At 47.0% G+C, this 27,525-nt stretch overlaps 1 protein-coding gene across 4 annotated transcripts in view; it reads left to right on the top strand.

The window, feature by feature from the left end:
- Window positions 1-27,525, top strand: part of MLH1 (mutL homolog 1) — a 330,449-nt gene that overhangs the window by 270,562 nt on the left and 32,362 nt on the right. For 3 of the 4 annotated variants that reach the window (XM_063922601.1, XM_063922600.1, XM_063922602.1), the window contains one exon: window positions 285-449. The exons of the other annotated variant lie outside the window; for it this stretch is intronic. In XM_063922601.1, the coding sequence (XP_063778671.1) occupies window positions 285-449 (165 nt within the window). The remainder of the gene's footprint in view (window positions 1-284; window positions 450-27,525) is intronic. 4 annotated transcript variants of the gene reach the window in all.

The following is a 27,525-nucleotide window of genomic DNA, read 5'->3' as shown; positions in this document are numbered from 1 at the left end:
CTATGTACGATGTCAAAAAAATATGCATAGCTCACCCTGCAGACATTTAGTCTACCATATGGGGGAGCCACAAACCATCCACTCTTCCTGATCTTAATGGGGAAGGATGTTTGTTTTACATTAATTATTTGGGTGTACACCATATGTAAAGTCGTATGTGTGTAGAAAAGTTTTGTTGTTGTTTTTTTAAATACAAAGCAAAAGGATTAAATATGCTACTTAAATCTGTACAGAATAACTTGCTTAAGAACAAGTCAGTGGTTTAATGTAATACCATCTGGTAGGAATCTGCTCCAATATACGATTTGGCAATGCTGGCTTTGGACAGTTCTGAGAGTGGGTGGACAGAAGAAGATGGACCTAAGGAAAGTCTTGCGGAATACATTGTTCAATTCCTGCAGAAGAAGTCAGAAATGCTGAAAGATTACTTCTCCCTTGAAATTGATGAGGTGAGCTGGGGCAGCTATAGAGTGTGAAACGTTTGTATCTGGCTTTTCTCAAGAGCGCATCTATGTACTCGTGTCTCCTCCAATAGACATTCCCAAAGCAGTCCTTGGTCTTGAACAGAAATGCATTATTTGTGATGTGCCCAAAGGAAAGAAGGATAACTTATTACATTGCGGAATCCAGTTTGTTTAATAGGTTAAATGAATGATTTGTCCGTTCAGTATCTGTAGAAAGCATGGAGTGTTGGAAAAGTCCTGAGAGCAGATTTGAGACTGTAAAGTCCTCTGTATCCTCTGTAATCTGTAGAGTTGGAATACTGTGCTCCATTAAGTTCCCCCGGTTCAAAGTGCGTCTGACCACGGGCGTGGTGTACGGGACCATCCCGGTGGGGTCCCGCTAAGATCCCCCGTGTAGAACTGGCACAAAAGGCTTGACTAGCACTCGTGTGATGTTTTAAGCTAACTAGGAGACGTTGCCAGTATAATATAAATATATATATATATATATATATATATATATATATCCGGCGCCATTGGAGGGGGCGGAGCTACCTCAGAGCAGGACCTGAGGCGTTTTGGCGCCTTCCTCTGCTTACTGCAGCCATATACAGCACACACAGCGCTTCCTGACTCCTCAGCCACGCTGGATATCTGGTACAGGGTGTAGCAAAGGGGGAGAGCCACTTGTGTACACTATCCTGATCCTATTTAGGACTAAAATTTTTAGTGTTTACTGTGTTTTAGAGAGCTGACAGCCTCACTGGGGCAGTGCAACTCAGGGTGTGCTGGTGTCCTTCTCTCTCTGTGTCTCCTCTCACATACAGTAGGGCAGGCTTGCATTATAACTGTCTGTGTGTATGTGTTTGTTATTGTGCTTACTGTGAAACATCGGTAAGCACAAGCTGTGCAGTGTTTGTCACACTAGATTCTCTCCATTATATACTGATTCTGTTTTATGTGAACAATGCAGTCAATCTTCACAAATCAGTGAAGGGGCTGGGGGAGAGGGTCCAGAGACCCACTGGTTAGGGTCACTTAAGACTATGATGTCTGAGATGTTATCCCAGCTCACTGCTAATGTGCAGAAAACTCAGCTACTACAACAAGCTGTTGCTGATTTAGCTGCTTGGGTAGTTGCACAGCACCCCCTCTCTCATGCAGGACCACAGAAGCGTGGGTTACCGGCTCTACTATCTGATACAGATGATATACAGGAGGATGGGGATGACCTGGATCCCGTTAGTGGGGATCACGATTCTGCTCAGGGTATTGAACCCCTCATTTTGGCTATAAGGGACGTGTTAAAGCTCCCTCTAGAGGACGCTGCGTCACAGCAGTCAATTTTTTTTTTACAGAACAAGCCCAATGTCCCTTTCCCTGACTCTACAGAGTTAGATGACTTATTCAAACGGGCTGGAAAAATCCAGACAAAAAATTCCAAGTGTCCAAAAAGTTTTTGCACACTTTCCCATTTGCTCCTGAAGGTAGAAAATTTTGGGAAGGACCCCCTGGGGTGGATGTCTCAGTCTATCGCCTGTCTAAAAAGGCGGTGCGGCCTGCTCCGGCCTCCTTTACCATGAAGGATCATGGGGATAGGAAGATAGAGATTACACTAAAGTCTATATACACAGCAGCTGTTATATCACAAAGACCGGTCATTGCGGGTTGCTGGATGACCCATGCCATTAATTCTTGGGCCACTAAAATTCAGGGGGGCCTCTCGGGAGATATGCCCTTGGTTACTATGGTAACCCTCCTGAAGCACATTCAGGACACTACCCGAGTCCTCTGATTCCCTCAAGGGGGTAAAGTTACTAAGATGGGAGTTCTATTTAAGATGGGATGTTGCCCATAGCAACCAATCAGATTCCAGGTATTCTCTTCTAGAAGGTGCTAGATAAATGAGAAGTAGAATCTGATTGGTTGCTGTGGACAACATCCCATCTTAAATAGAAGTCTCATCTTAGTCAATTTGCCCCAAGGAGACGGGGAACATCAATGCTCGGACTTCTGACATGGCAGTGTCGGCGCGCAGGGCCTTGTGGTTGCGTCAGTGGATTGCGGACGCAGAATACAAACGTAGCTTGGAATCCCTCCCCTTTTCTGGGGAATGGCTTTTTCTCTGGCTGGGTCCACAGGATTATCCACAGGATAACATTGGGATATGATTGAGCGACAGCGGAAATGGCACCAACACGGTCACAAGCTTTCTGGCCTCCCAGGATGCATCGGGGCCTCACCATATAGTCCCGCCCACTGACTCAGTCAGATCAGTTTTTTGCTTGGTGCGGCAGGAAGCCGCATGGTCGCAGGGCTGCTGAGAAAGCAGCCTCAAGCTTTTATTATTTTATTTTTATAGACTTACTATATTTTTTTGAGCGACTTCTCTTAACAGCGTCTTAAACGCATACTAGAAAGAGTCGCTCCAACAACTCCCCACCGGGTCGCAACAACGCTTACCTTCGGGTATTAGTGCTGTCTCGACGGGCGTCTGTGTCGGATGTTCTAGCAGGTCCAGCAGACGCAACCAGGCTGTGTCCGGAGCATGGGGAGACGGTGAGTCTATGGACTTCATCTTACTAGAGGGGTCAGAACACAGCTACACTGATTTGGTGGAGACTACAAACAGTGTGTTGATGTGCCGAACATCTCAAGTGCGACAGCGCTACGCTCCGGGGATCATAGGCGCCAGGACTAGGTAGAGGCCGCGAACCTAGGAGTTTAAGTCAACAGGGGGATTCAGACGCTCTCCTGGCCGCCCCTCCTCCGAGTTCATGGCCAGTTTCCGCGCGTCTCTCGTTTCATGAACTGAATGACCTCACTTCCGGCTCAGATGCTACCACGAGGGTACTCGGTCGCAGCTTAGACGCTGCGGTTGTGTACACTAGAGATCCCGCCCAGACCGAGTCGCAGGCCTTAGCGTCTGCATACACGTGGAAGTCGCTCAGCGTCCGTGTCCGTTATCAGTTATCAAGAGCGGTAGTGTACATCAGTAGCGTCTGAATCCACTCAGCGTCTTACGAGCGTATTTGCTTGGATATGGAAGTGTGGTGAGTCTCCCTGTATCCCGCTCCCCGGAAGCAGGTTATACAGTACTAAAAATTCTCTCTACTTCTTAGTATGAATTGTTAATTTTTAGTACCTATTGCATATGAGACCTGTATATTACTGTGTTTTCTACATGTTATGTTGAAAAAAGAACCAGTTAAAAACAGAAGTACAATTTTCCTACTTATGTATAATTTGTTATGGAGGTTGTATTCTCATATGACAATGTCTAATGCTTTAACATGTGACTGACTGCTAGTATGTGTGCTGACTTTTCTGTGTAATGTCAGTCCTGTTCTGACCCTAAAATCAGGTGCACTGTGGTCAGATTGATCTCACCTCTATATACTTGCATATAGGGTGATTTTCAGTCACAAATTGTGTAGTCAATAACAGATTATTACCATGTCTGTGAGCGGCAAAAGTGACGAGGAGAATTTATCAAGCACTCCTACAGCCCTAACATGCTTATCTTGTAAGTCAGGGGTAATTGATATGAATCAATTGGTCACTTATGAGGGTTTGTGTGCAAACTGTTTCGCTTTTCAGCGAAGTAAAAAACAGGAGTTGGTTTAACCACCAACAGAGCCACCATGGAATATGTTCGCAAAGACTCTATCTTCTATAGCGGACAGGTTAACTCTGGTAGTACCACCTCAAGGGTTAGGTTACACTATGAACCCATACATGCAGCTCCCTTCCTACGGCTTGGTTCCAGTAGCCTCTACAAGCAACCAAGGGACAGGTAAGACTAAGACAGATACGTCTGTGTGGCAGACTACACAAGATGATACAACGGATGATGATACAGTAGATTCAAATACTCCGTATGATGATCAGTCACAGAGTTTTAGTTCAGAAGATGTAGCTGAACCTATTAATGCTGTGAAGGCTGTTCTCATTGGAAGAGCCAGCCAAGACAGTGTTAAAAGCTAAAGCACCTGCATTTAAACGAACAAAATCAGTGAAAGCTGAATTCCCAGCGTCAGATGAGCTGACGGAAATGATGGATGAGTCTTGGGCGGATCCCAGTAAAAAGTATAAGATTCCTAAAAGATGGGATTCTTATTATCCATTCCCAGCTGTGGATTGTTTGAAAAGAGAAGTTCCTCCAAAAGTAGATGCACATGTTCTGCGACTTGTGCATAAATCTGCTTTACCACTGTCATCTACCTCACTAAATGATGTCAGACAGAAGGGTAGATAGCCTTTTGAAAAATATTTTCTCTGACGTCCTAGTGGATGCTGGGACTCCGTCAGGACCATGGGGATTAGCGGCTCCGCAGGAGACAGGGCACAAAAATAAAAGCTTTAGGACTAGGTGGTGTGCACTGGCTCCTCCCCCTATGACCCTCCTCCAAGCCCCAGTTAGGTTTTTGTGCCCGTCCGAGCAGGGTGCAATCTAGGTGGCTCTCCTAAAGAGCTGCTTAGAAAAAGTTATTAGGTTTTTTATTTTCAGTGAGTCCTGCTGGCAACAGGCTCACTGCAACGAGGGACTTAGGGGAGAAGAAGTGAACTCACCTGCGTGCAGGATGGATTGGCTTCTTAGGCTACTGGACACCATTAGCTCCAGAGGGATCAAACACAGGCCCAGCCATGGAGTCCGGTCCCGGAGCCGCGCCGCCGACCCCCTTGCAGATGCCGAAAAGTGAAGAGGTCCAGAAACCGGCGGCAGAAGACTTTTCAGTCTTCATGAGGTAGCGCACAGCACTGCAGCTGTGCGCCATTGTTGTCAGCACACTTCACACCAGCGGTCACTGAGGGTGCAGGGCGCTGGGGGGGGGCGCCCTGGGCAGCAATGATAATACCTTGTTCTGGCTAAAAATACATCACATATAGCCCTTGGGGCTATATGGATGTATTTAACCCCTGCCAGGTCTCACAAACACCGGGAGAAGAGCCCGCCGAAATAGGGGGCGGGGCCTGTCTCCTCAGCACACAGCGCCATTTTCCTGCACAGCTCCGCTGCGAGGAAGGCTCCCAGGACTCTCCCCTGCACTGCACTACAGAAACAGGGTAAAAAAACAGAGAGGGGGGGCACTTTTTTGGCGATATTGATATATTAAGCTGCTATAAAGGAAACAACACTTCTGTGGGGTTGTTCCTATATATTTATAGCGCTTGGGTGTGTGCTGGCAAACTCTCCCTCTGTCTCCCCAAAGGGCTAGTGGGGTCCTGTCTTCGATAAGAGCATTCCCTGTGTGTCTGCTGTGTGTCGGTACGTGTGTGTCGACATGTATGAGGACGATGTTGGTGTGGAGGCGGAGCAATTGCCGGTAATGGTGATGTCACCCCCTAGGGAGTCGACACCGGAATGGATGGCTTTGTTTATGGAATTACGTGATAATGTCAGCACGTTACAAAAATCAGTTGACGACATGAGACGGCCGGCAAACCAGTTAGTACCTGTCCAGGCGACTCAGACACCGTCAGGGGCTGTAAAACGCCCTTTACCTCAGTCGGTCGACACAGACCCAGACACGGACACCGAATCTAGTGTCGACGGTGAAGAAACAAACGTATTTTCCAGTAGGGCCACACGTTATATGATCACGGCAATGAAGGAGGCTTTGCATATCTCTGATACTGCAAGTACCACAAAAAGGGGTATTATGTGGGGTCTGAAAAAAACTACCTGTAGTTTTTCCTGAATCAGAGGAATTGAATGAAGTGTGTGATGAAGCGTGGGTTAACCCCGATAGAAAACTGCTAATTTCAAAGAAGTTATTGGCATTATATCCTTTCCCGCCAGAGGTTAGGGCGCGCTGGGAAACACCCCCTAGGGTGGATAAGGCACTCACACGCTTATCAAAACAAGTGGCGTTACCGTCTCCTGAAACGGCCGCCCTCAAGGATCCAGCTGATAGGAGGCTGGAAACTACCCTGAAAAGTATATACACTCATACTGGTGTTATACTGCGACCAGCCATCGCCTCTGCATGGATGTGCAGTGCTGGGGTGGTTTGGTCGGATTCCCTGACTGAAAATATTGATACCCTGGATAGGGACAGTATTTTATTGACTATAGAGCAATTAAAGGATGCTTTTCTTTATATGCGAGATGCTCAGAGGGATATTTGCACTCTGGCATCGAGAGTAAGTGCGATGTCCATATCTGCCAGAAGAAGTTTATGGACGCGACAGTGGTCAGGTGATGCGGATTCCAAACGGCATATGGAAGTATTGCCGTATAAAGGGGAGGAATTATTTGGGGTCGGTCTATCGGATTTGGTGGCCACGGCAACAGCCGGGAAATCCACCTTTTTACCTCAGGTCCCCTCCCAACAGAAAGACACCGTCTTTTCAGCCGCAGTCCTTTCGTTCCTATAAGAACAAGCGGGCAAAAGGACAGTCATATCTGCCCCGAGGCAAAGGAAAGGGTAAGAGAGTGCACCAAGCAGCTCCCTCCCAGGAGCAGAAGCCCTCCCCGGCTTCTGCAAAGCCCTCAGCATGACGTTGGGGCTTTACAAGCGGACTCAGGGGCGGTGGGGGGTCGACTCAAGAATTTCAGCGCACAGTGGGCTCACTCATAGGTGGACCCCTGGATCCTGCAGGTAGTATCTCAGGGTTACAGGTTGGAATTCGAGAAGTCTCCCCCTCGCCGGTTCCTAAAGTCTGCTCTGCCAACGTCTCCCTCAGACAGGGCGACGGTATTGGAAGCCATTCACAAGCTGTATTCTCAGCAGGTGATAGTCAAGGTACTCCTCCTACAACAGGGAAAGGGGTATTATTCCACACTATTTGTGGTACCGAAGCCGGACGGCTCGGTAAGACCTATTCTAAATCTGAAATCTTTGAACCTGTACATACAAAAATTCAAGTTCAAGATGGAGTCACTCAGAGCAGTGATAGCGAATCTGGAAGAAGGGGACTTTATGGTGTCCCTGGACATCAAGGATGCTTACCTGCATGTCCCAATTTGCCCTTCACATCAAGGGTACCTCAGGTTCGTGGTGCAAAACTGTCATTATCAGTTTCAGACGCTGCCGTTTGGATTGTCCACGGCACCTCGGGTCTTTACCAAGGTAATGGCCGAAATGATGTTTCTTCTGCGAAGAAAAGGCGTATTAATTATCCCTTACTTGGACGATCTCCTGATAAGGGCAAGGTCCAGAGAACAGCTGGGGGACGTAGTAGCACTAACCCAAGTAGTGCTGCAACAGCACGGGTGGATTCTGAATTTTCCAAAATCTCAATTGACCCCGACGACACGTCTGCTGTTCCTGGGAATGATTCTGGACACGGTTCAGAAAAAGGTGTTTCTTCCGGAGGAGAAAGCCAGGGAGTTATCCGAACTTGTCAGGAACCTCATAAAACCAGGAAAAGTGTCTGTGCATCAATGCACAAGAGTCCTGGGAAAAATGGTGGCTTCTTACGAAGCGATTCCATTCGGCAGATTCCACGCACGAACTTTTCAGTGGGATCTGCTGGACAAATGGTCCGGATCGCATCTGCAGATGCATCAGCGGATAACTTTGTCTCCACGGACAAGGGTGTCTCTTCTGTGGTGGTTGCAGAGTGCTCATCTGTTAGAGGGCCGCAGATTCGGCATACAGGACTGGGTCCTGGTGACCACGGATGCCAGTCTGAGAGGCTGGGGAGCGGTCACACAGGGAAGAAACTTCCAGGGAGTGTGGTAAAGCCTGGAGATGTCTCTTCACATAAATATACTGGAGCTAAGAGCGATTTACAATGCTCTAAGCCTGGCAAAACCCCTGCTTCAGGGTCAGCCTGTGTTGATCCAGTCGGACAACATCACGGCAGTCGCCCACGTAAACAGACAGGGCGGCACAAGAAGCAGGAGGGCAATGGCAGAAGCTGCAAGGATTCTTCGCTGGGCGGAAGATCATGTGATAGCACTGTCAGCAGTGTTCATTCCGGGAGTGGACAACTGGGAAGCGGGCTTCCTCAGCAGACACGATCTACACCCGGGAGAGTGGGGACTTCATCCAGAAGTCTTCCACATGATTGTGAACCGTTGGGAAAAACCAAAGGTGGATATGATGGCGTCCCGCCTCAACAAAAAACTGGACAGGTATTGCGCCAGGTCAAGAGACCCTCAGGCAATAGCTGTGGACGCTCTGGTAACACCGTGGGTGTTCCAGTCAGTGTATGTGTTTCCTCCTCTGCCTCTCATACCAAAAGTACTGAGAATTATACGGCAAAGGGGAGTAAGAACGATACTCGTGGCTCCGGATTGGCCAAGAAGAACTTGGTACCCGGAACTTCAGGAGATGCTCACGGAAGATCCGTGGCCTCTACCTCTAAGACGGGACCTGCTTCAGCAGGGACCGTGTCTATTCCAAGACTTACCGCGGCTGCGTTTGACGGCATGGCGGTTGAACGCCGAATTCTAAGGGAAAAAGGCATTCCGGAAGAGGTCATCCCTACCCTGGTAAAAGCCAGGAAGGAGGTGACTGCACAACATTATCACCGCATTTGGAGAAAATATGTTGCGTGGTGTGAGGCCAGGAAGGCCCCGACGGAGGAATTTCAACTGGGTCGATTCCTACATTTCCTGCAAACAGGATTGTCTATGGGCCTCAAATTAGGGTCCATTAAGGTTCAAATTTCGGCCCTGTCGATTTTCTTCCAGAAAGAATTGGCTTCAGTTCCTGAAGTCCAGACTTTTGTAAAAGGAGTACTACATATACAGCCCCCGGTTGTGCCCCCAGTGGCTCCGTGGGATCTTAATGTAGTTTTGGATTTTCTCAAATCCCATTGGTTTGAGCCACTCAAATCGGTGGATTTGAAATATCTTACATGGAAAGTAACCATGCTACTGGCCCTGGCTTCAGCCAGGAGAGTGTCAGAATTGGCGGCTTTATCGTATAAAAGCCCATATCTGATTTTCCATTCGGACAGGGCAGAACTGCGGACGCGTCCTCAGTTTCTGCCTAAGGTGGTTTCAGCGTTTCACCTGAACCAGCCTATTGTGGTGCCTGCGGCTACTAGCGATTTGGAGGATTCCAAGTTGCTGGACGTTGTCAGGGCATTGAAAATATATATTTCAAGGACGGCTGGAGTCAGAAAATCTGACTCGCTGTTTATACTGTATGCACCCAACAAGCTGGGTGCTCCTGCTTCTAAGCAGACGATTGCTCGTTGGATTTGTAGCACAATTCAACTTGCACATTCTGTGGCAGGCCTGCCACAGCCTAAATCTATCAAGGTCCATTCCACAAGGAAGGTGGGCTCATCTTGGGCGGCTGCCCGAGGGGTCTCGGCATTACAACTCTGCTGAGCAGCTACGTGGTCGGGGGAGAACACGTTTGTAAAATTCTACAAATTTGATACCCTGGCTAAAGAGGACCTGGAGTTCTCTCATTCGGTGCTGCAGAGTCATCCGCACTCTCCCGCCCGTTTGGGAGCTTTGGTATAATCCCCATGGTCCTGACGGAGTCCCAGCATCCACTAGGACGTCAGAGAAAATAAGATTTTACTTACCGATAAATCTATTTCTCGTAGTCCGTAGTGGATGCTGGGCGCCCATCCCAAGTGCGGATTGTCTGCAATACTTGTACATAGTTATTGTTACAAAAAAATCGGGTTGTTATTGTTGTGAGCCGTCTGTTCAGAGGCTCCTACGTTTGTCATACTGTTAACTGGGTTCAGATCACAAGTTGTACGGTGTGATTGGTGTGGCTGGTATGAGTCTTACCCGGGATTCAAAATCCTTCCTTATTGTGTACGCTCGTCCGGGCACAGTATCCTAACTGAGGCTTGGAGGAGGGTCATAGGGGGAGGAGCCAGTGCACACCACCTAGTCCTAAAGCTTTTATTTTTGTGCCCTGTCTCCTGCGGAGCCGCTAATCCCCATGGTCCTGACGGAGTCCCAGCATCCACTACGGACTACGAGAAATAGATTTATCGGTAAGTAAAATCTTATTTTTTCTCTAGTAGGAGCAGTCGTAAGACCAGCTATGGCTTCGGCCTGGGTAGCAAAGGCAATGGGCGAATGGATAGAGGAACTAGAGAATGACATCCCTTCTCCTACTAGGGAGCAAGAGGATCGTTTTTGCTGTTTATGACAATCTGCCCAGTACTTGGAAGAAGCAGCAATTGATGTAGGTACAGTTGTTTCTAAAGCTTCAGCCTTGACAGTAGTCGCTCGCAGAGCAGTTTGGCTACGTACCTGGAAGGCAGATGCGGAATCCAAGAAAGAATTGGAAGCATTGCCTTTCGTGGGTAATATATTATTTGGAAAACCTTTATCGGATATCCTAGAATCAGAGGCTGAATCAAAGAAGGTCAGATTTCCGGCTACCTATAACCCGAAGTCTAGCGGTTTAAAATTTCTCTCATTTTGTTGGCAAAGCAAAAGCTAAAGAGGAGCCTAAGCAACCCCAGTTTAAATCCAGGGGTAGGAAGCAGTGGGCTAGCAAAAAGCCAGCTTCCAAGTCTGAACAGAAACAGTCAGCCTGAAGAGACGGGCCTCCGCCTGGAGGATTCCAGGGTTGGGAGCCGACTCCTTCATTTTGCACACATATGGCAACAGTCAACGCAGATGCTTGGGTGCAGAAGGTAGTATCTCAGGGGTATGGGTTCCCATTCAGGAGGCAACCTCCTCAAAGATTTTTTTGCACCAGCCCGTCTCGTATAGAGTCGAAGGCCAATGCCCTGCAAGAAGCAGTCCAAAAATTACTGCAGTCAGGTGTGATTGTCCCAGTAGCTCCATCACAAAAGGAACAGGGGTTTTACTCCAATCTATTTCTAATCCAGAAGCCAAATGTGTCATATCGACCAATTCTCAATCTGAAAATGTTGAACAAATACATTTGGATCCCGAAGTTCCACATGGAGACGCTACGCTCCATAATGTTGGCTATGGAACCGGGAGATTACATGGTATGAAAAAAACTGTGTTCCCTAATGCACACCGAGTAAATAATATTACTATATAATAATAGTCAGATAATACGGAGATCTTAGTTGCGTATATCTGCATGTGCCTATAGCACTGTCGCATCAGTGTTACCTCAGGTTTGCCATCCTCCAGGAACATTTTCACCCAGGGTGTTTACCAAGATCATGGTGTTTATGGCAGCTTGTCTGCGCAAGCAGGGGATAAGAATATTCCCATACCTCGACGACCTGTTAATCTTAGCACAATCGCAAGATTTACTGTTGAGCCATCTTCAAAAGACGATAGTTTGTTTACAGAGACACGGGTGGCTCATAAATTGGGAAAAGTCGTCCCTGAATCCGTCACAGCGGATGGTTCATTTGGGGTTATATTGGATTCAGACCTACAGAAAGTTCTCTTACCATAGAAAACGATAGTCAAGGTGCAGGTCATGGCTCAGGAAGCGTTGCATGCCCAGACAATGTCAGTCCATGCAGCAATGCGACTGTTAGGTCTGATGGTATCAACCTTCGACATGGTGGAATTTGCGCAATTCCACTCCAGACCATTGCAGCACCTTATTCTGACCAAATGGAATGGGGATCATCAGACAATAAAAAAGCAGATGATAGTTTCCAGTGAACGTAAAAAGGTCTCTAGCGTGGTGGCTACAGACAGACCATTTAAACAGGGGGAGACCCTTTTGGATAAAAGAGTGGCAAGTCCTGACAACAGATGCCAGCCTGCAAGGCTGGGGGGCGGTACTCGGAACCCTGTGGTTCCAGGGAAAATGGACCGCAAGGGAAAGTCGCCTGCCAATAAATCTGTAAGAAATAAGGGCCATTTACTTGGCTCTAGTTCAGGCAAAGGACAGTCTGCAAGGAAGACCAGTCCAGATTCGCTCAGACAATGCGACGGCAGTAGCATACCTCAATCATCAAGGAGGAACTCACAGCAAGAAACTGATGGAGGAAGTAGCTCCCATTCTAAGATGGGCAGAACTCCATCTCCCAGCATTGTCGGCAGTATTTGTCCCGGGTGTACTGAACTGGGAAGCGGATTTTCTCAGTTGACACACCATTCAGGAAACTGAATGGGCATTACATCCAGAAGTGTTTCAGACACTGGTGAACAGATGGGGTCTACCAGAGATAGATCTCATGGCGTCTCGTCTAAACAACAAAGTTCCAAGGTACGGATCGAGAACAAGGGACCCAGGAGCGGTCCTTGTAGACGCACTGTCAGTAGAATGGAGGTTTCAGCTGGCATATCTGTTCCCTCCAATATCTCTGTTACCCAGAGTAGTGAGAAAAAATAAAGCAAGCAAAAGGAGCAATAATTTTAATAGCTCCAGCTTGGCCAAGAAGGCATTGGTACACAGATCTACTGAGGATGTCCGTGGAAGCACCGATACTGCTCCCTCAACGTCCAGATCTGCTAATGCAGGGTCCTTGTTGTCACAGTCATCTGGATCGTCTGTCTTTGACGGCGTGGCTGTTGAAACCTCTATCTTAGAGGCTAAAGGGTTTTCGAATCAGGTAATCCAAACTATGCTTAGAGCAAGAAAGCTTTCTTCGGCCCGTGTGTATCATAGAATATGGCAAGCCTATATTCATTGGTGTACTGGAAAAAATTTCAATCCAAGATCTTTTAAAGTGTCCAGGATTTTGGATTTCCTTCAAGCAGGATTAGATAAAGGTTTGAAAGTTGCTTCCTTGACAGTTCAAGTATCAGCGTTAACTGTATGGTTTCAGCGAAAGATTGCTGATTTACAGGATGTACGTACCTTTTTTCAGGGAGTAGTACATATTCAACCTCCATTTGTTCCTCCTGCAGCTCCCTGGGATTTGAATTTAGTTCTTAAATTTCTCCAGGGTCCTCTGTTTGAACCACTTAAGAGAGCAGATCTTAAATGGTAAACGGCTAAAGTGCTTTCTTTTTACTGGCAATGGCGTCAGCCAGAAGAGTGTCAGATTTAGGAGCATTATCTTGTAAGTCTCCTTTCCTAAGTTTTTTTCCAGACAGATCATTTCTCAGAACGAGATCTAGTTATCTTCCAAAGGTGGTATCAAAGTTTCACCTGAATGAAAAGATTGTAGTCGCAGCTTTTCAGGTATCGGGACTATCTGCGGGAGAAGCGTCGCTGGACGTGGTCCGAGCCTTAAGAATTTACATAGATCGTACTAGTTCCATCAGAAAAACAGAGTGCTTCAGCAGAACAGATATATAGGGCAGCCACATGGTCTTCCATAAACACATACATCAGACATTATGCCTTTGATACTTTTGCCTCTCATGACGCAGACTTCGGGCGAAAGGTCCTCCTGTGCAATCAGGAGCGTCCCCACCACTAAAATGCCTTTGGGAATCCCAATGTTATCCTGTGGATAATCCTGTGGAGCCAGCCAGAGAAATATACGTTATGGTAAGAACTTACCGTTGATAACGTGATTTCTCTTATGTCCACAGGTATCCATAGGGATCCCACCCTGACTCATCTGATTTGAGGATCTAGACAATCACTAAAACCTCTTCCTTCTTGTATGGAAGGGTGTGCATGTGTGTGTGTTTTTTTTTTTTTTTAATTCAGTAATTTTTTATTGATAGTGTAGCAGCTAAACCTAGCTCAACAAACAGGTCAAGTACAAAAAATAGTATATCAAAAACATCAATGACATTGGATTTACAGTATATCTGTTAAGCAAGATATGACATGTAGCAGGCAACATATCGCATATATATAGTCAATACAACAATGAGGAGTCATTTCTAATGCCTCCATGCTTCCTGCACCGCCCCAGAGCAAACAGGCATAATATCACATTCCGTATTAGCTACAGTATACATTACACAGGATACCTTCCCCTTTCCATCACGTCCCACCCACTCCAAGGGCTGATGTATTCCATCTATCCCATTTATTAGAGTATTTAACCAGCATGTCACTAGATCTAAACATTGCTCGTTCATGGCCAGAAACCTCGTTGACCAGAGCCCGCCAATGAGATATATTGGGTAATTCAGGGGAGAACCATTTTCTGGCTATTAAGACTTTTGCCAGAGTGGTTAAGCATAGTACATAACAATATATGACCAGAGAATGCGTCTCTTCAAGGTCTAACCTGAACAGGCACAATCTAGAGTTCATTACTGGCAATGATGGTTCTGTAAGGACAATATCATTCCAAACTGCAGCCCAAAATTGTGCCAACCTTGGGCATGACCATAATAGGTACCAAAAGTCAGCACCCTCCCCGTTGCACTTCGGACAGCAGGTATCAGAGCGAAGATGTGCACTATACAACATTACTGGGGTACGATATGTTCTATGTAAGGTTTAAAAATATACCTGCTGATATCGAACACACGGGTTGGTATAACGAATGGATCCCAAAATCTGTATCCATTGTTCATTGGAGAGATCGCCAATATTACCTTCCCATTTAAGTTTCAAGGGGTCAAACAGATGAGAATTAACCTGCACATTCAATGCGGCATAAATCAGAGATATGTGTCTCCTGGACCCCAACGAAAGGAGCAATTTCTTGACTGGAGACACCGATATAGTTAAGGGGGCCATACCCAGCTGCGCCTGCAGTGCATGACGCAGCTGGAGGTAGTGAAAAAAAGCTGTATTAGCAACAGCATAGTCGCCACGTAGCCGCTCAAATGATTTACAGTAAGAAAATCATTTGTAACTCCCATCCGCCGCCATAAAGTATCCGAGGATAGGGGCAGTAGCTCCCTATAAGAGGCATTAAACCACAGGGGTGTATCAGTATCAATGTCTTGCCAGTCAAAAAAGGTGTGCGCCAATCGCCAGACCAGAAGAGCCTGTCTAAGAATAGGGGGAAGACCAGGGAGAGTAGAGCCAGATAGCAAAAAATGAAGTAGAGAGAGAGGAGACTCCACCCACTCGGCATAGAACCCCAACAATGTGTCCCCACCTGCATCCAGGAGCCAACAAGAAAGGTAAACCAGCTGAGAGGCCAAGTAGTATAGTCTCAAATTAGAGAGGCCAAGACCTCCATCTAACTTGGACTTAACCAGGGCCTTCATAGCCACCCTAGGCGCCCCGCTTCCCCAAACAAAAGAGTTGAATACGCTGTCAATATAGGAAAAAACTTTTTTAGGTATGTACACAGGAGAATGTTGCAGCACATACAGATACCTGGGTTGGATAGACATTTTAAATAAATTAATACGGCCCATCACAGTGAGAAGAAGCTTCTTCCACAGGTGAGCCTTCTTTTTAAAATTACGTGTCACAGGCTCCACATTTAACGCAACATAGTCCTGCGTACAAGGAGAGATCCAAATCCCCAAATATTTAAACTGGAGGGTCCACTCGGCATAGAACCCCAACAATGTGTCCCCACCTGCATCCAGGAGCCAACAAGAAAGGTAAACCAGCTGAGAGGCCAAGTAGTATAGTCTCAAATTAGAGAGGCCAAGACCTCCATCTAACTTGGACTTAACCAGGGCCTTCATAGCCACCCTAGGCGCCCCGCTTCCCCCAAACAAAAGAGTTGAATACGCTGTCAATATAGGAAAAAACTTTTTTAGGTATGTACACAGGAGAATGTTGCAGCACATACAGATACCTGGGTTGGATAGACATTTTAAATAAATTAATACGGCCCATCACAGTGAGAAGAAGCTTCTTCCACAGGTGAGCCTTCTTTTTAAAATTACGTGTCACAGGCTCCACATTTAACGCAACATAGTCCTGCGTACAAGGTGAGATCCAAATCCCCAAATATTTAAACTGGAGGGTCCACTGCAGCGGGCAAGAGGAGTCAGTCACATCAGGGAGAACACCAGATATGGGGCAGATATTGGACTTGTTCCAATTTATCTGTAAACCAGAATAAGTTCCAAAATGATTAACTAACTGCAACATAGTAACGAATTCTCAGAATCATTAAGAAATAAAAGCATATCATCAGCATATAGTGCGATAGTATCAACATGGCTCCCAACCTTAATGCCTACAATGTCTGGGGACATACGTATGCAACTAGCTAGCGGTTTAATGGCAAGGGCAAATAGGGCCGGAGAGAGTGGGCAGCCCTGCCTTGTACCCCTCTCCAGTGAAAAGGGTCGTGACACATGACCATTGACTAAAACACGAGCAGCCGGGGAAGAATTGAGCAACTGGACCCACCGAACAAATTTAGGACCGAACGCAAATTTATGAAGCACTTCCCACAGGTATCCCCATTCTACCGAGTCAAAGGCCTTGGCAGCATCCAGGGACGCCACCACTGCCCCCTCCTCTGACCGGTCCCCTCTCTGCAGATAGCAAAAGAGTCTTCGGAGGTTCTGTACCGTAGACTTCCCCGGCATAAAACCCGTTTGGTCACAGTGGACAATAGATGTAACAACTTTATTTAAATGAACAGCTAAAATTTTAGCCAAAATTTTTACATCTGTAGATAATAGGTAGATAGGGCGATAGGAGTCCGGGGAGGTGGGGTCCTTACCTGGCTTAAGATTTACTATTATTATAGCCTCAGACATCGAGGGGGGAAAAGAACCGTATTCAAACAAAGTTTTAAATAGTTCAACCAAATAAGGGGGTATAGAATTCTTTAAACCGTTTGTAAAATTCAATGGGTATTCTGTCACACCCGGGAGCCTTATTATTGGGGAACGATGCTATAGCAGCATCTAATTCCTCAGTGGTGAACGGGGAATCCAAATATTCAACAGATTCCGGAGACAGTTGGGGCAATTTTATATGGGAGAGAGAGTCTCTCAGTTGATCCATTGTATAAGACACTTTAGACCCGTACAGCGAAGAGTAGTAATCAAAAAATACTTCAGTAATATCAGGGCACGAGTACTTCATAACACCCTGGGGATCACACACCTGTTGGACAGAAATACTACCCCTCTCTTCCCTAGATAGGAAGGCGAGATAACTACCCCCCAATCTCCGCCTGTGAGTATAGAGAATGCTTGGAGAACAATAACCGACGCTTAGATTTATCTAAAAGAAACGTCGTCCACTCCCGTCTGGCCGTCTCCCAGCTAGCATGCAAGGAGGAGGATTTGTGCAAAATATAGTCGGCTTCTAATTGACAACAAATTTTTTCAAGGCGGGATTCCTCTTCCCTACTAGATCTTTTAATAGCAGCCACCCTTTTAATAAGGGAGCCATGGATAGAGGCTTTAAATGCATCATGCTTAACAGTAGGGGTAGGGCAGGAGGCGTTAAAATCCTGGATGTCTCGCCAGTCAGCAAGCAGATCAGCTCCATCACCCATTAAGGACAGCCAGAATGGGTTAAGTTTCCAAAACAAGACCCCCTGGGGAGACAACGGATCTAAGACCAACAAGACAGGTGAATGGTCGGAGATCCCCCTGGGTAAGTATTTAATCTGAGTTACCTTAGGGGTCAAATCTGGTGATATGAGGGCCAGGTCAATACGGGAGAATGTATTAAAAGTAGCCGAATAGCAAGAATATTGGCTCTCATGGGGAAACCGGACCCTCCAAATATCAATTAATCCCAATTCAGTAGTTAAATTAGAGAAGGAGGTAGGAGAAGGAGATGAAAGATCAGTATGGGGGCTCTCTCTCCACCTATCTAAAGATAAGTCCATTACATTATTATAGTCACCAATACAGATGGTGGGAGTAGACGGTGACAAAGCAACAAACGACATAGCTTGTCGCAAAACATCATTATTGTAAGGGGGGGGACATATACTGCAAGAATATGTAGAAGGGAGAAGTTAACGAAGGCTCTAAGAAAAACAAAGCGACCATACTGATCCACCTGACTATGATCTAAATGAAAATGTACAGATTTTCTGATAAGTACAGACACCCCCCTGGCATTTTGTGAAAAGGTAGAATGAAACAGCCATCCCACCCACGTTTTTTTCAGGGCCATTGTCTTAACACCAACCAAATGAGTCTCCGAAAAGCAAATAATATCCGCCTTATATTTTTAGCTTGCGACAGGACCAATGCTCTTTTTATTTTATTGTTAAGGCCCCTCACGTTCTAGCCGAGTAGGTGAAGCCCCTCAGATGCTACCAACATTGAACATGAAAGACGTTAGACTGGAAAACAGGAGAAAAGGAGAAAAAGGTGAAATGACACAATGACAGAGAATACCTCATCAGAGCACATGTAGATCAGAGCAGCAGGCGTACAAATACGCAAAAGAGAGGAAGAGAAAAAGTTCAGAGCAATCGAGAAACAAGGACGCCAGAACACATCCACCATGACTATGAAGATACATTGCAGCCTTAAATCACTAGCAATACTTGACCATAACAAAAAATACCAATAATTAAGCAAAAAAACAATAAAACAGCAACAACCCAACCACCCCCCACCCTGTACATCCATCAGGAACCTAGATATACCTATATCCCCAACCAAACTTCCCGTTACCTAAACTAAAAAAAAAAAACTACATAGTAAAGGTCGTAAAAAGGGAACAGTTAGGAATAGACACCCCCAACTACTATATCACAGTAAGGGCTCCCTGTAAAGGAGAGTGGCCCCTGGTAAAAAGACATACAAATAAACCTTCACATACAATAGTCAACCATATGAACTCTCACATAATTAAAAAAAAAGAAAAACCTGAGAGAGAGAGAAAAAGCCACAGAATAAACTGGCGGTACAATAGGAGATCCATTCAGCGAGGTGCACGGGGTCTCTGCTCCAGCCACGCCTCGGCCTCTCTGAGAGTTGAAGAAATGGGTAGAGCCCTCATATATCACCCGCAGTCTGGCAGGGAACAGCATTGAATACTGAATCTGCCTGTCCCTCAGCTTTCGTTTGACCTGAAGAAATTGGGACCAGGATTTCTGTACGTCCATAGCAAAGTCAGGGAAACCAACACAGAGTGGTTATCGAACTGCAACGGACCGTGCAACCTGGCCAGGCGGAGAATGGCATCCCGATCCTTGAAGTGAAGCATGCAAGCAATAAAGGTGCGCGCTGGGGCACCGGGAGGGGGGGGGGGGCTGAAAGGGTAAACGATGTGCGCGCTCCACCGTGAATTGCTCACTAAAATCATCTTTTTTAAACACACTGAGTAGCCAAGTAGCCAGTCCTCCAAGAATTTTTCTGGATGTGTACCCTCAGCTCGCGCAGGCAGCCCCACAAAGTACGTTATTTCTTCGTAAGCGGCCCTCCATATCCGACAACTTGGTTTTAATAGCAGCCATCTGGGATGAAAGGTCAGCAACACTATCCTTGAGTGGTGCAGTCACATCTTCAGTGTCAGAGACACGTTGCTCTACACCCCCCACACGCTCACGCAGCCTTTGCATGTCATGACGAATAATTGAGATATCAGCCTGAACCTGGCCGATCTTGTCCATCACCCTCGTCTCAGACGTATTGATGGCTTGCAGAATTTGCTGTGTGGATTGCATCAGTAACAGAGGGTTCCTCCGAAGCGTGCTGCGGTGAGGGAGGCAGTGTAGCCTGGGTACGCGGGGGTGTCGGCCCGCGTGGATTCCTAGCAAATCTTTCCAAGCGCGCAGCAGTGGCAGCAGCATTGCCGGTTTTTCCCATACCACTGCAGGAGGAATAATCGCTTCAGTAAAAAAGAGTAAATAAGTACAAAGAGAGTGGGAAAGTCTTATATAGTGAAGCTTGGAGTACAGTAGTTGCTTCAGGGAATTAAGAAACCCAAAATGCACCCCTGAGTGTGATCAAACAGGATCCAAGATAAATAGGGCACAGTCAGTATTCATAGAAGGCAGTGCAGCACATCAGAATTGTAATCCAAATATGTTGAGAGAGACTCAGGCAACCAGTCCAATGCAGGGCCCAGGCATAAACATATATACTGCAGCACACTGGGTGGGAAGCAGCGGGCCTCTGTAATTGCCAGCAGCAGTTAATAATGGAGCATGTGTCCCAGCACCACAGAGAGGGGAGGGGAGAGTACCTTGTGCAGGGAGAGGTCACAAGCAGGGCAGAAGGCGCTGCTGCGGCCCGGGCAGGTCCCTCCACAATGTCCAAATCTCCGCAGGTACAAGGCGCACAGCGGCGCCAGACGTCTCAGGATGTGCAGGACAGGTTCACACAGCAGCAAATGAGTGTGAATTCCCAAAACACCGGGGTTAAGGATGGGTTCAAAGATGAAGAATAGGGAGCTACAGCAGCCTGCTGCCTACTCCATGCTGTGCCAAGCCACGCCCCCGTGCATGTGTGTTCTTATCGCCTAAACAGGTCTCTACCTGATGCTCCTGCCTAAATCGCTGTGGAAAGAACTGATCTGACTGAGTCAGTGGGTGGGACTATATGGTGAGGCCCCGATGCATCCTGGGAGGCCAGAAAGCTCGTGGCCGTGTTGGTGCCATTTCCGCTGTCTCTCAACCATATCCCAATGTTATCCTGTGAATACCTGTGGACATAAGAAATCACGTTATCAACGGTAAGTTCTTACCATAACGTATATTTGTGGTTGAATTGGATAACTGGATTTCCAAAGTTACGGCTGGAAAATCCATATTTCTCCCTTCTGGGGCCCCGCCGGCGAGACGCTCCTATCTGGGCCATCTGTCCTGTCCCCTTGGTCTCACAGATTTCGATCGAAGGCCAGAGGTGCCTCCAGTGCGGCTAAGGGCACCAGAAGTAAGTCCGGAAAACCTGCAAGCACCAGTTCTCAGGAACAGTCCACCGGTTCTGCTTCCACTAAGGCATCAGCATGACTGTGCCCACCCACCTCGAGGGGATCTTGAGGCGGGAGCTCGACTGCGTCAGTTCAGCCGCGTCTGCAAGACTTCCTGCCAGGATACCTGAGTCAGAGAGCTTGTTTCTCAGGTCTACAAGCTGGAGCTCAACAAGCTGGAGCTCAACAGTACTCCCCCCAACGATTTTTCAAATCAAGCTTACCAGCTTTGGAGGCTATGCAAGTTGCATTGCAACAGGCTATCCGAAAGTTGGTCCAGTCCCACGTCATTATTCCAGTACCACTACCGCAATGTGGCAAGGGGTTTTACGCTAGGTGATGGGCGGAGATGATGCTTCAACTCCGGGTCCTAAGGGTCAATGTGGTCCCTTATCTGAACAATCTTCTGATAAAGGCAAGATCCAGGGAGCTTTTGTTGCTCCATATCGACTGCACCTTCTGCATCTTCTGTCAGACCATGGGTGGATCCTCAACTTACAGAAGTCCCACCTGGAGCCAACTCAGAGGCTCCTGTTCCTGGGGAAGTTGCTGGATACTGTGGCCCAAAAGGTGTTTCTAACAGAGGACATTGCGAAAACACTTCAGGAGATGGTCTGCATGGTGCTCCGACCTACTCGAGTGTCCGTACATCTTTGCATAAGATTGTTAGGGAAGTTGGTTGCCTCATACGAGGCGATCCAGTATGGGAGGTTCCATGCCAGAACGTTTCAATTGGATCTCCTGAGCAAGTGGACCGGCTCACATCTACAGATGCACCGGATGATTCAGCTGTCATCTCAGGCCAGGATTTCCCTCCTGTGGTGGCTGCAATCCTCCAATCTCCTGGAAGGCCGGAGTTTCGGGATTCAGGATTGGACCCTCCTCACGACGGATGCGAGTCTGAGAGGATGGGGAGTTGTCACCCTAGGGGAGCAGTTCCAAGGCAGGTGGTCAGCCCACGAAAGCCTCCTTCCAATCAACTTTCTGGAACTTCGGGCATTCTGCAATGCACAGCTTCAAGCCTCTCCTCTGCTCAAGGATCATGCAATCGAGGTACAGGTGGATAACGCCACGGCGGTGGAGTATATCAATCGACAAGGAGGGACAAAAAGCAGAGCCTGCATGCGAGAGGTGTCAAAAATACTCCTCTGGGCGGAAAGAAATGCAAGAGCCATGTCAGGAATCTTCATTCTGGGTGTGGACAACTGGGAAGCGGACTTCCTGAGTCGTCACGATCTCCAGCCGTGGGGAGTGTGGGCTCCACCATCTGGTGTTCCAGCAGATCATCGACCGGTGGGGTTGCCCACAAATAGACATGATGGCTTCTCGTCTCAACAAGAAACTTTCCTGGTATTGCTCACGAACGGGGACCCTCAGGCGAGCAGTGGACGCACTGGCGTCGCCTTAGCCGTACCAGCTGGTCTACCTGTTACCTCCGATCCCATTGCTCCGATGATTGCTAAAGCAAATCAGGAATCAAGGTGTCCAGGCAATTCTGATTGCATCGGATTGGCCTCGGAGGGCGTGGTATGCGGATCTTCTGGACATGTCCGTCGAAGACCCTTGGCCTCTACCACTCAGAAGAGATCTTCTTCAACAAGGACCGTTCATCTACCCGGACTTACGGCGACTTTGTTTGACGGCATGGAGGTTGAGCCGAGCATCCTAGCTCACAAGGGCCTTTCCAAGAAGGTTATTGCTAGCATGGTTCAGGCCAGGAAACCTGTGACGTCAAAACACTATCATCAAATCTGGAGGAGATATGTCTCTTGGTGCAAGGAACGCACGTATCCACCTGCAGAGTTTCACTTGGGACGTTTCTTACGTTTCCTGCAGGCTTGTGTAGATAAGGGCTTACGTCTGGGTTCCTTTAAGGTCCAGATTTCAGCTCTCTCAATTTTCTTTCAGAAGAAATTGGCAGTGTTGCCAGAAGTTCAGACTTTCTTGCAAGGGGTACTCCACATACAACCTCCTTTTGTGCCGCCTACGGCACCGTGGGATTTGGATGTAGTGTTGGAATTTCTACAGTCCTCCTGGTTTGAACCTCTGATGACTGTAGAAGACAAGTACCTCACATGGAAGACGGTGATGTTACTGGCCCTGGCTTCTGCTTGATGTGTCTCAAAATTGGGGGCTTTATCGTGTAAAAGTCTGTACTTGGTCTCTTACAAGGACAGAGCGGAGCTCAGGACTAGACAGTATTTCCTGCCGAAGGTTGTCTCTGCGTTTCACCTGAATCAACCTATTGTAATTCCGTCCAGTTCTGACTCTTTTACTCTTCCAGAGGCATTGGATGCTGTGCGTGCCTTGAGGATCTATGTCAAGTGCACGGCTCGGGTCAGGAAAACGGATTCCTTGTTCGTACCCTATGATGTGCAGAAAAAGTGTTGCCTTGCTTCAAAGCAGTCCATTGCTCGTTGGATTAGGCTTACTATTCAACAAGCCTATGTGTCGGCAGCCTTACCTGTTCCTAAGTCTCTGAAGGCCCACTCTATGTGATCAGTGGGTTCTTCCTGGGCGGCTACCTGTGGAGTCTCGGCCTTACACCTTTGCCGAGCTGCTACCTTGTCAGGGAAGAACACTTTTGTGAAGTTCTACAAGTTTGATACCCTGGCCAAATAGGATACCCAGTTTGGGCAGGCGGTGCTGCAGCAGTCTCCGCACGTTTCCACCTGTTCTGGAAGCTTTGGGACGTCCCCATCGTACTAGTTTCCCCCAATATCCCTTATGGATGCTAGAGAAAATAGGATTTTAATACCTACCGGTAAATCCTTTTCTCGTAGTCCATAAGGGATATTGGGCGCCCGCCTCAGTGTGTTAACTTTTATGCAGGTTATTGTTCTATAGTTACCTGTTTTGCTGTTGTTGTTGCAACCGTTGCTGGTTGTTCTATGTTAGTGGTGTGCTGGTATGTAAATCTCACCACCTTTTTATCATGTTCCTTCTCTCATATATGTCCTTTCTCCTTGGGGCACGTTTTTACCTATTACTGCCTGTGGGAAGGGGCATAGAGGGGAGGAGCCATCACACCCCGTTGTAGAAATTTAAAGTGCACTGGCTCCTTTGGACCCCGTCTATACCCATCGTACTAGTTTCCCCCAATATCCCTTATGGACTACGAGAAAAGGATTTACCGGTAGGTATTTAAATCCTATTTTTAACCCTGGGCTTGATTCAGTGTTGTACGCAGACTATCGATGGTGAGAGATCTGTGTGTGTGCAGGTCTCCTCCTGCAGGATTGCTCTCAGTGGTCCCAAATCCGCAGCATAATTGACATGCTTCAACCGTTTGGGGGCGGGGCCACAAACAGTGGGTGTTTTGTAGACATGCAAAAGACCGGGTCTGTGTCTTCTGATGCAAATTTCTTGGCTTTTTCAGAGTGAAAAGAATATCTGTCCTGTGTAACCTGAGGGTTACTCAAATAGCCAATGCTGTATCCCCTGATGCAGCAGATCATGGGGCAATTTTATGATTGCTCCGTTTAAATGCCCTGTAGCCGTGGGATGACCTTACTTCTCGCAGTTTCCTGAGATGCAAGAAAAAATGTGTGCAGGATTTAAGACTGGATTAGCCATTATACGCGGCTAAACCCTGTCTGTTTGGGCACAATATGCATGGGCGCCCAAACATGGTTGAATTCTGACAATTGTTTGGGCGTCTAAACAGTCCCGTTTAGATGGGAAAAATAGATGCCCAAAAGAACTGAATTGCCCCCATATGTCATGTAAGAATAGACTTTCTCCGACAGGATAACATTGGGATATGATGACGCGATTTGCACTAATCAGGTCAAAGGCTTCTGCCTCCCAGCATGCAACGGGCCCATCCATATATCCCCGCCTCCTGGCTCAGGCAAATCAGTTTTTAGTTTGGTGCGGCAGGAGCCGGACAATGGTCAAGAGGGCTGCTGGTTTTTCAGCAACCATAAGCTTTTTTATTTTATTTTTATAGTCTTATTATTTTTTTGAGCGACCTTTCTAAAAAGCGTCTTATACGTACTTTAGAAAGAGTCGCTCCAGCAACTCCCCGCCGGGTCGCGACAACGCTTACCCACGAGTACAGTGCTGTTTCGGCGGGCGTCTGTGTCGGATGTACTAGCAAGTCCAGCAGACGTTACCAGGCTGTGCCCGCTGCATTGGGAGAAGGTAAGTTATCGTTTCCGCTTAGAGGGGGAACACGGACACAGCCGCACTGTTTTGGGAGGAGACAACCAAACAGTCGATGACGCGGCTGCCACCTAGGGTGCACCAGCGCTAGGCCCTAGGGATCATAGGCTCCAGGGGTAGTATGAGTCCACGATCCCTAGGGTTGATGTCAGCAGTGGGGAGTCAGGCGCTCCCTTGGTCGTCCCTCCCCCCGGTTCATGACCAGTTTCCTCCGAGTCTCCCGCCATGAGCTAATTTCCCGCTTCCGTCCGAGACGCTGTGTATCTAAGAGGACCCAGTCGAAGCATAGGCGACTGTTACTGGTGCGTCACTGTTCACTTGGGTGACTGTATTCACTGTAGGTTCACGGGGCGAGTGTGTACACTGTTAGCATCTGGATCCACTCGGCGTTCACTAACGTATTGATTGATCCTGGAAGCGGGGTGAGTCTCCCTGTATCCCACTCTACTGAGTCGGGTAATACAGCACTAAGGGGGTAATTCCAAGTTGATCGCAGCAGGAATTCTGTTAGCAACTGGGCAAAACCATGTGCACTGCAGGGTAGGCAGATATAACATGTGCAGAGAGAGTTAGATTTGGGTGGGGTGTGTTCAATCTGCAATCTATATTGCAGTGTAAAAATAAAGCAGCCAGTATTTACCCCGCACAGAAATAAAATAACCCACCCAAATCTAACTCTCTCTGCAAATGTTATATCTGCCTCCCCTGCAGTGCACATGTTTTTGCCCAACTGTTAAAAAATTTCCTGTTGCGATCAACTTGGAATTACCCTTTAAGTCTCTATCTACCTTTGAGTAAGAATAGTTAGATAAGTGCCTGATGCATATGAGTCTGATAACTATTGCTGTTGTTTTCTTTCACTGTGTGACTGAATACGGTTAAATCCTATGTAAGGTAAAGCAGTAATATGACTGACTGCTAGTGTGATTGCTGACTTTACTATAATTTTGTCAGTTTTTCTGTGTATCCGATCCTCAATGCTGGTGCAATGCAGGGTAGGGTCGGATTGTGTGTCACTTAAACAAATTTTAAAGTGATTACAGTCACAAATTGTGTAGTAACACTGTACAGGTGTGTGATTTATTTATCATGTCTAAGAGCGGCAAGGGTGAGGAAAAATACACTTTCCATAGCAGCACCAACACTCATTTCATGTTTGTCTTGCGAAGGTGGGTAAACCTATCAGGATCTGGTTCAAAGGGATTATGTGCAAAATGTTCTAGTTTTCACTGAAGCCTCTTAAATAATTGAGGCAAGCACAGGTTCTGGTTAAACCTTCATGGGCTACTTTGCACAGACATTATCCAATATCGCTGAGCAGATTATGCCAGCTGCTATACCAGGGATAGGTTTCCCTATTAACCCTTAAATGCAACATTCATTCTCTGGTTTATCCACCTCGGGAATTGGCAGCCTCTCAATAAAAGCAGGCTGAAAGGGCCAGTAGTAAGTAAATCACATAGACATGAACATCTTCAGTCTACATATGTTTTAGATGAGGATTCGTCGGAGGATGAGGACTCATTGCACTTCGGTGGAAGGTCTCAGCTCAGTGGGCATACCTGAGCTAATTAGTGCTATGTAAGCCATTGTATCCTTTGAAAAGGCATCAGAGACTGTGTTAAAAACTAAGGCAACTGTGTTTAAACGTCCCAAAACAGCTGATGGAAAGAGGTTTGGGTTACGCCCAGTAAGAAGTTTGATTTCCAAGAGATGGAATTCCAATTATCCTCGTCCAGCTGGGGACTGTTTAAAAAAGGGAGGTGGCTCCCAAAGTATATTCGCATGTCATAGATTGGTGCGAAAATCGACATTATTTCTGCTTTCAACATAAATAAATGATGTCACGGATAGGAGAGTCGATGGTTTTCTAAAAACCATTTTACCTTGTGTTAAATCATTAGACCAGCCGTGGCTTCAGCCTGGATGGCGTAAGCAGTGGCAGCCTGTGCTGAGGCATTGAAGGAGGATCTTTCAATGGCATCTGGAGAGCAAAAATTCCATACTGCACATATCAAACAGGCAACGATAAGTGGCCCTGGATATGGGTACAATTGCCTCTTAGGCATCAGCTTCAGCAGTAGCAGCTTGCAGAGCGGGTTGGCTATGTACATGGTAAGCTGACTCAGAATCCAGGAAGGTTCTGGAGTCTTATCCTTGTTTGCTGGAGATATTCCTTTTGGTAAATAATTAAACAGTATTTTGGAGTCAGAAGCAGACTCTAAGAAAGTGAAGTTTCCTTTCACACAGAAATTCAAGCCTAGTTTCCAGCTTTTCGGTCCTTTTGGAATCAAGGAAAAGCAAAAGGAAATGGTAATGGCAAACAGTCCCAATCCAACAAGTCTGGTAAGACTAAAAGGTAT

This window comes from Pseudophryne corroboree, chromosome 5, assembly GCF_028390025.1.
Source record: "Pseudophryne corroboree isolate aPseCor3 chromosome 5, aPseCor3.hap2, whole genome shotgun sequence".
Taxonomy (NCBI): domain Eukaryota; kingdom Metazoa; phylum Chordata; class Amphibia; order Anura; family Myobatrachidae; genus Pseudophryne; species Pseudophryne corroboree.
Note: the sequence above shows the minus strand (reverse complement) of the source record. Positions and strands in the feature narration are given on the sequence as shown.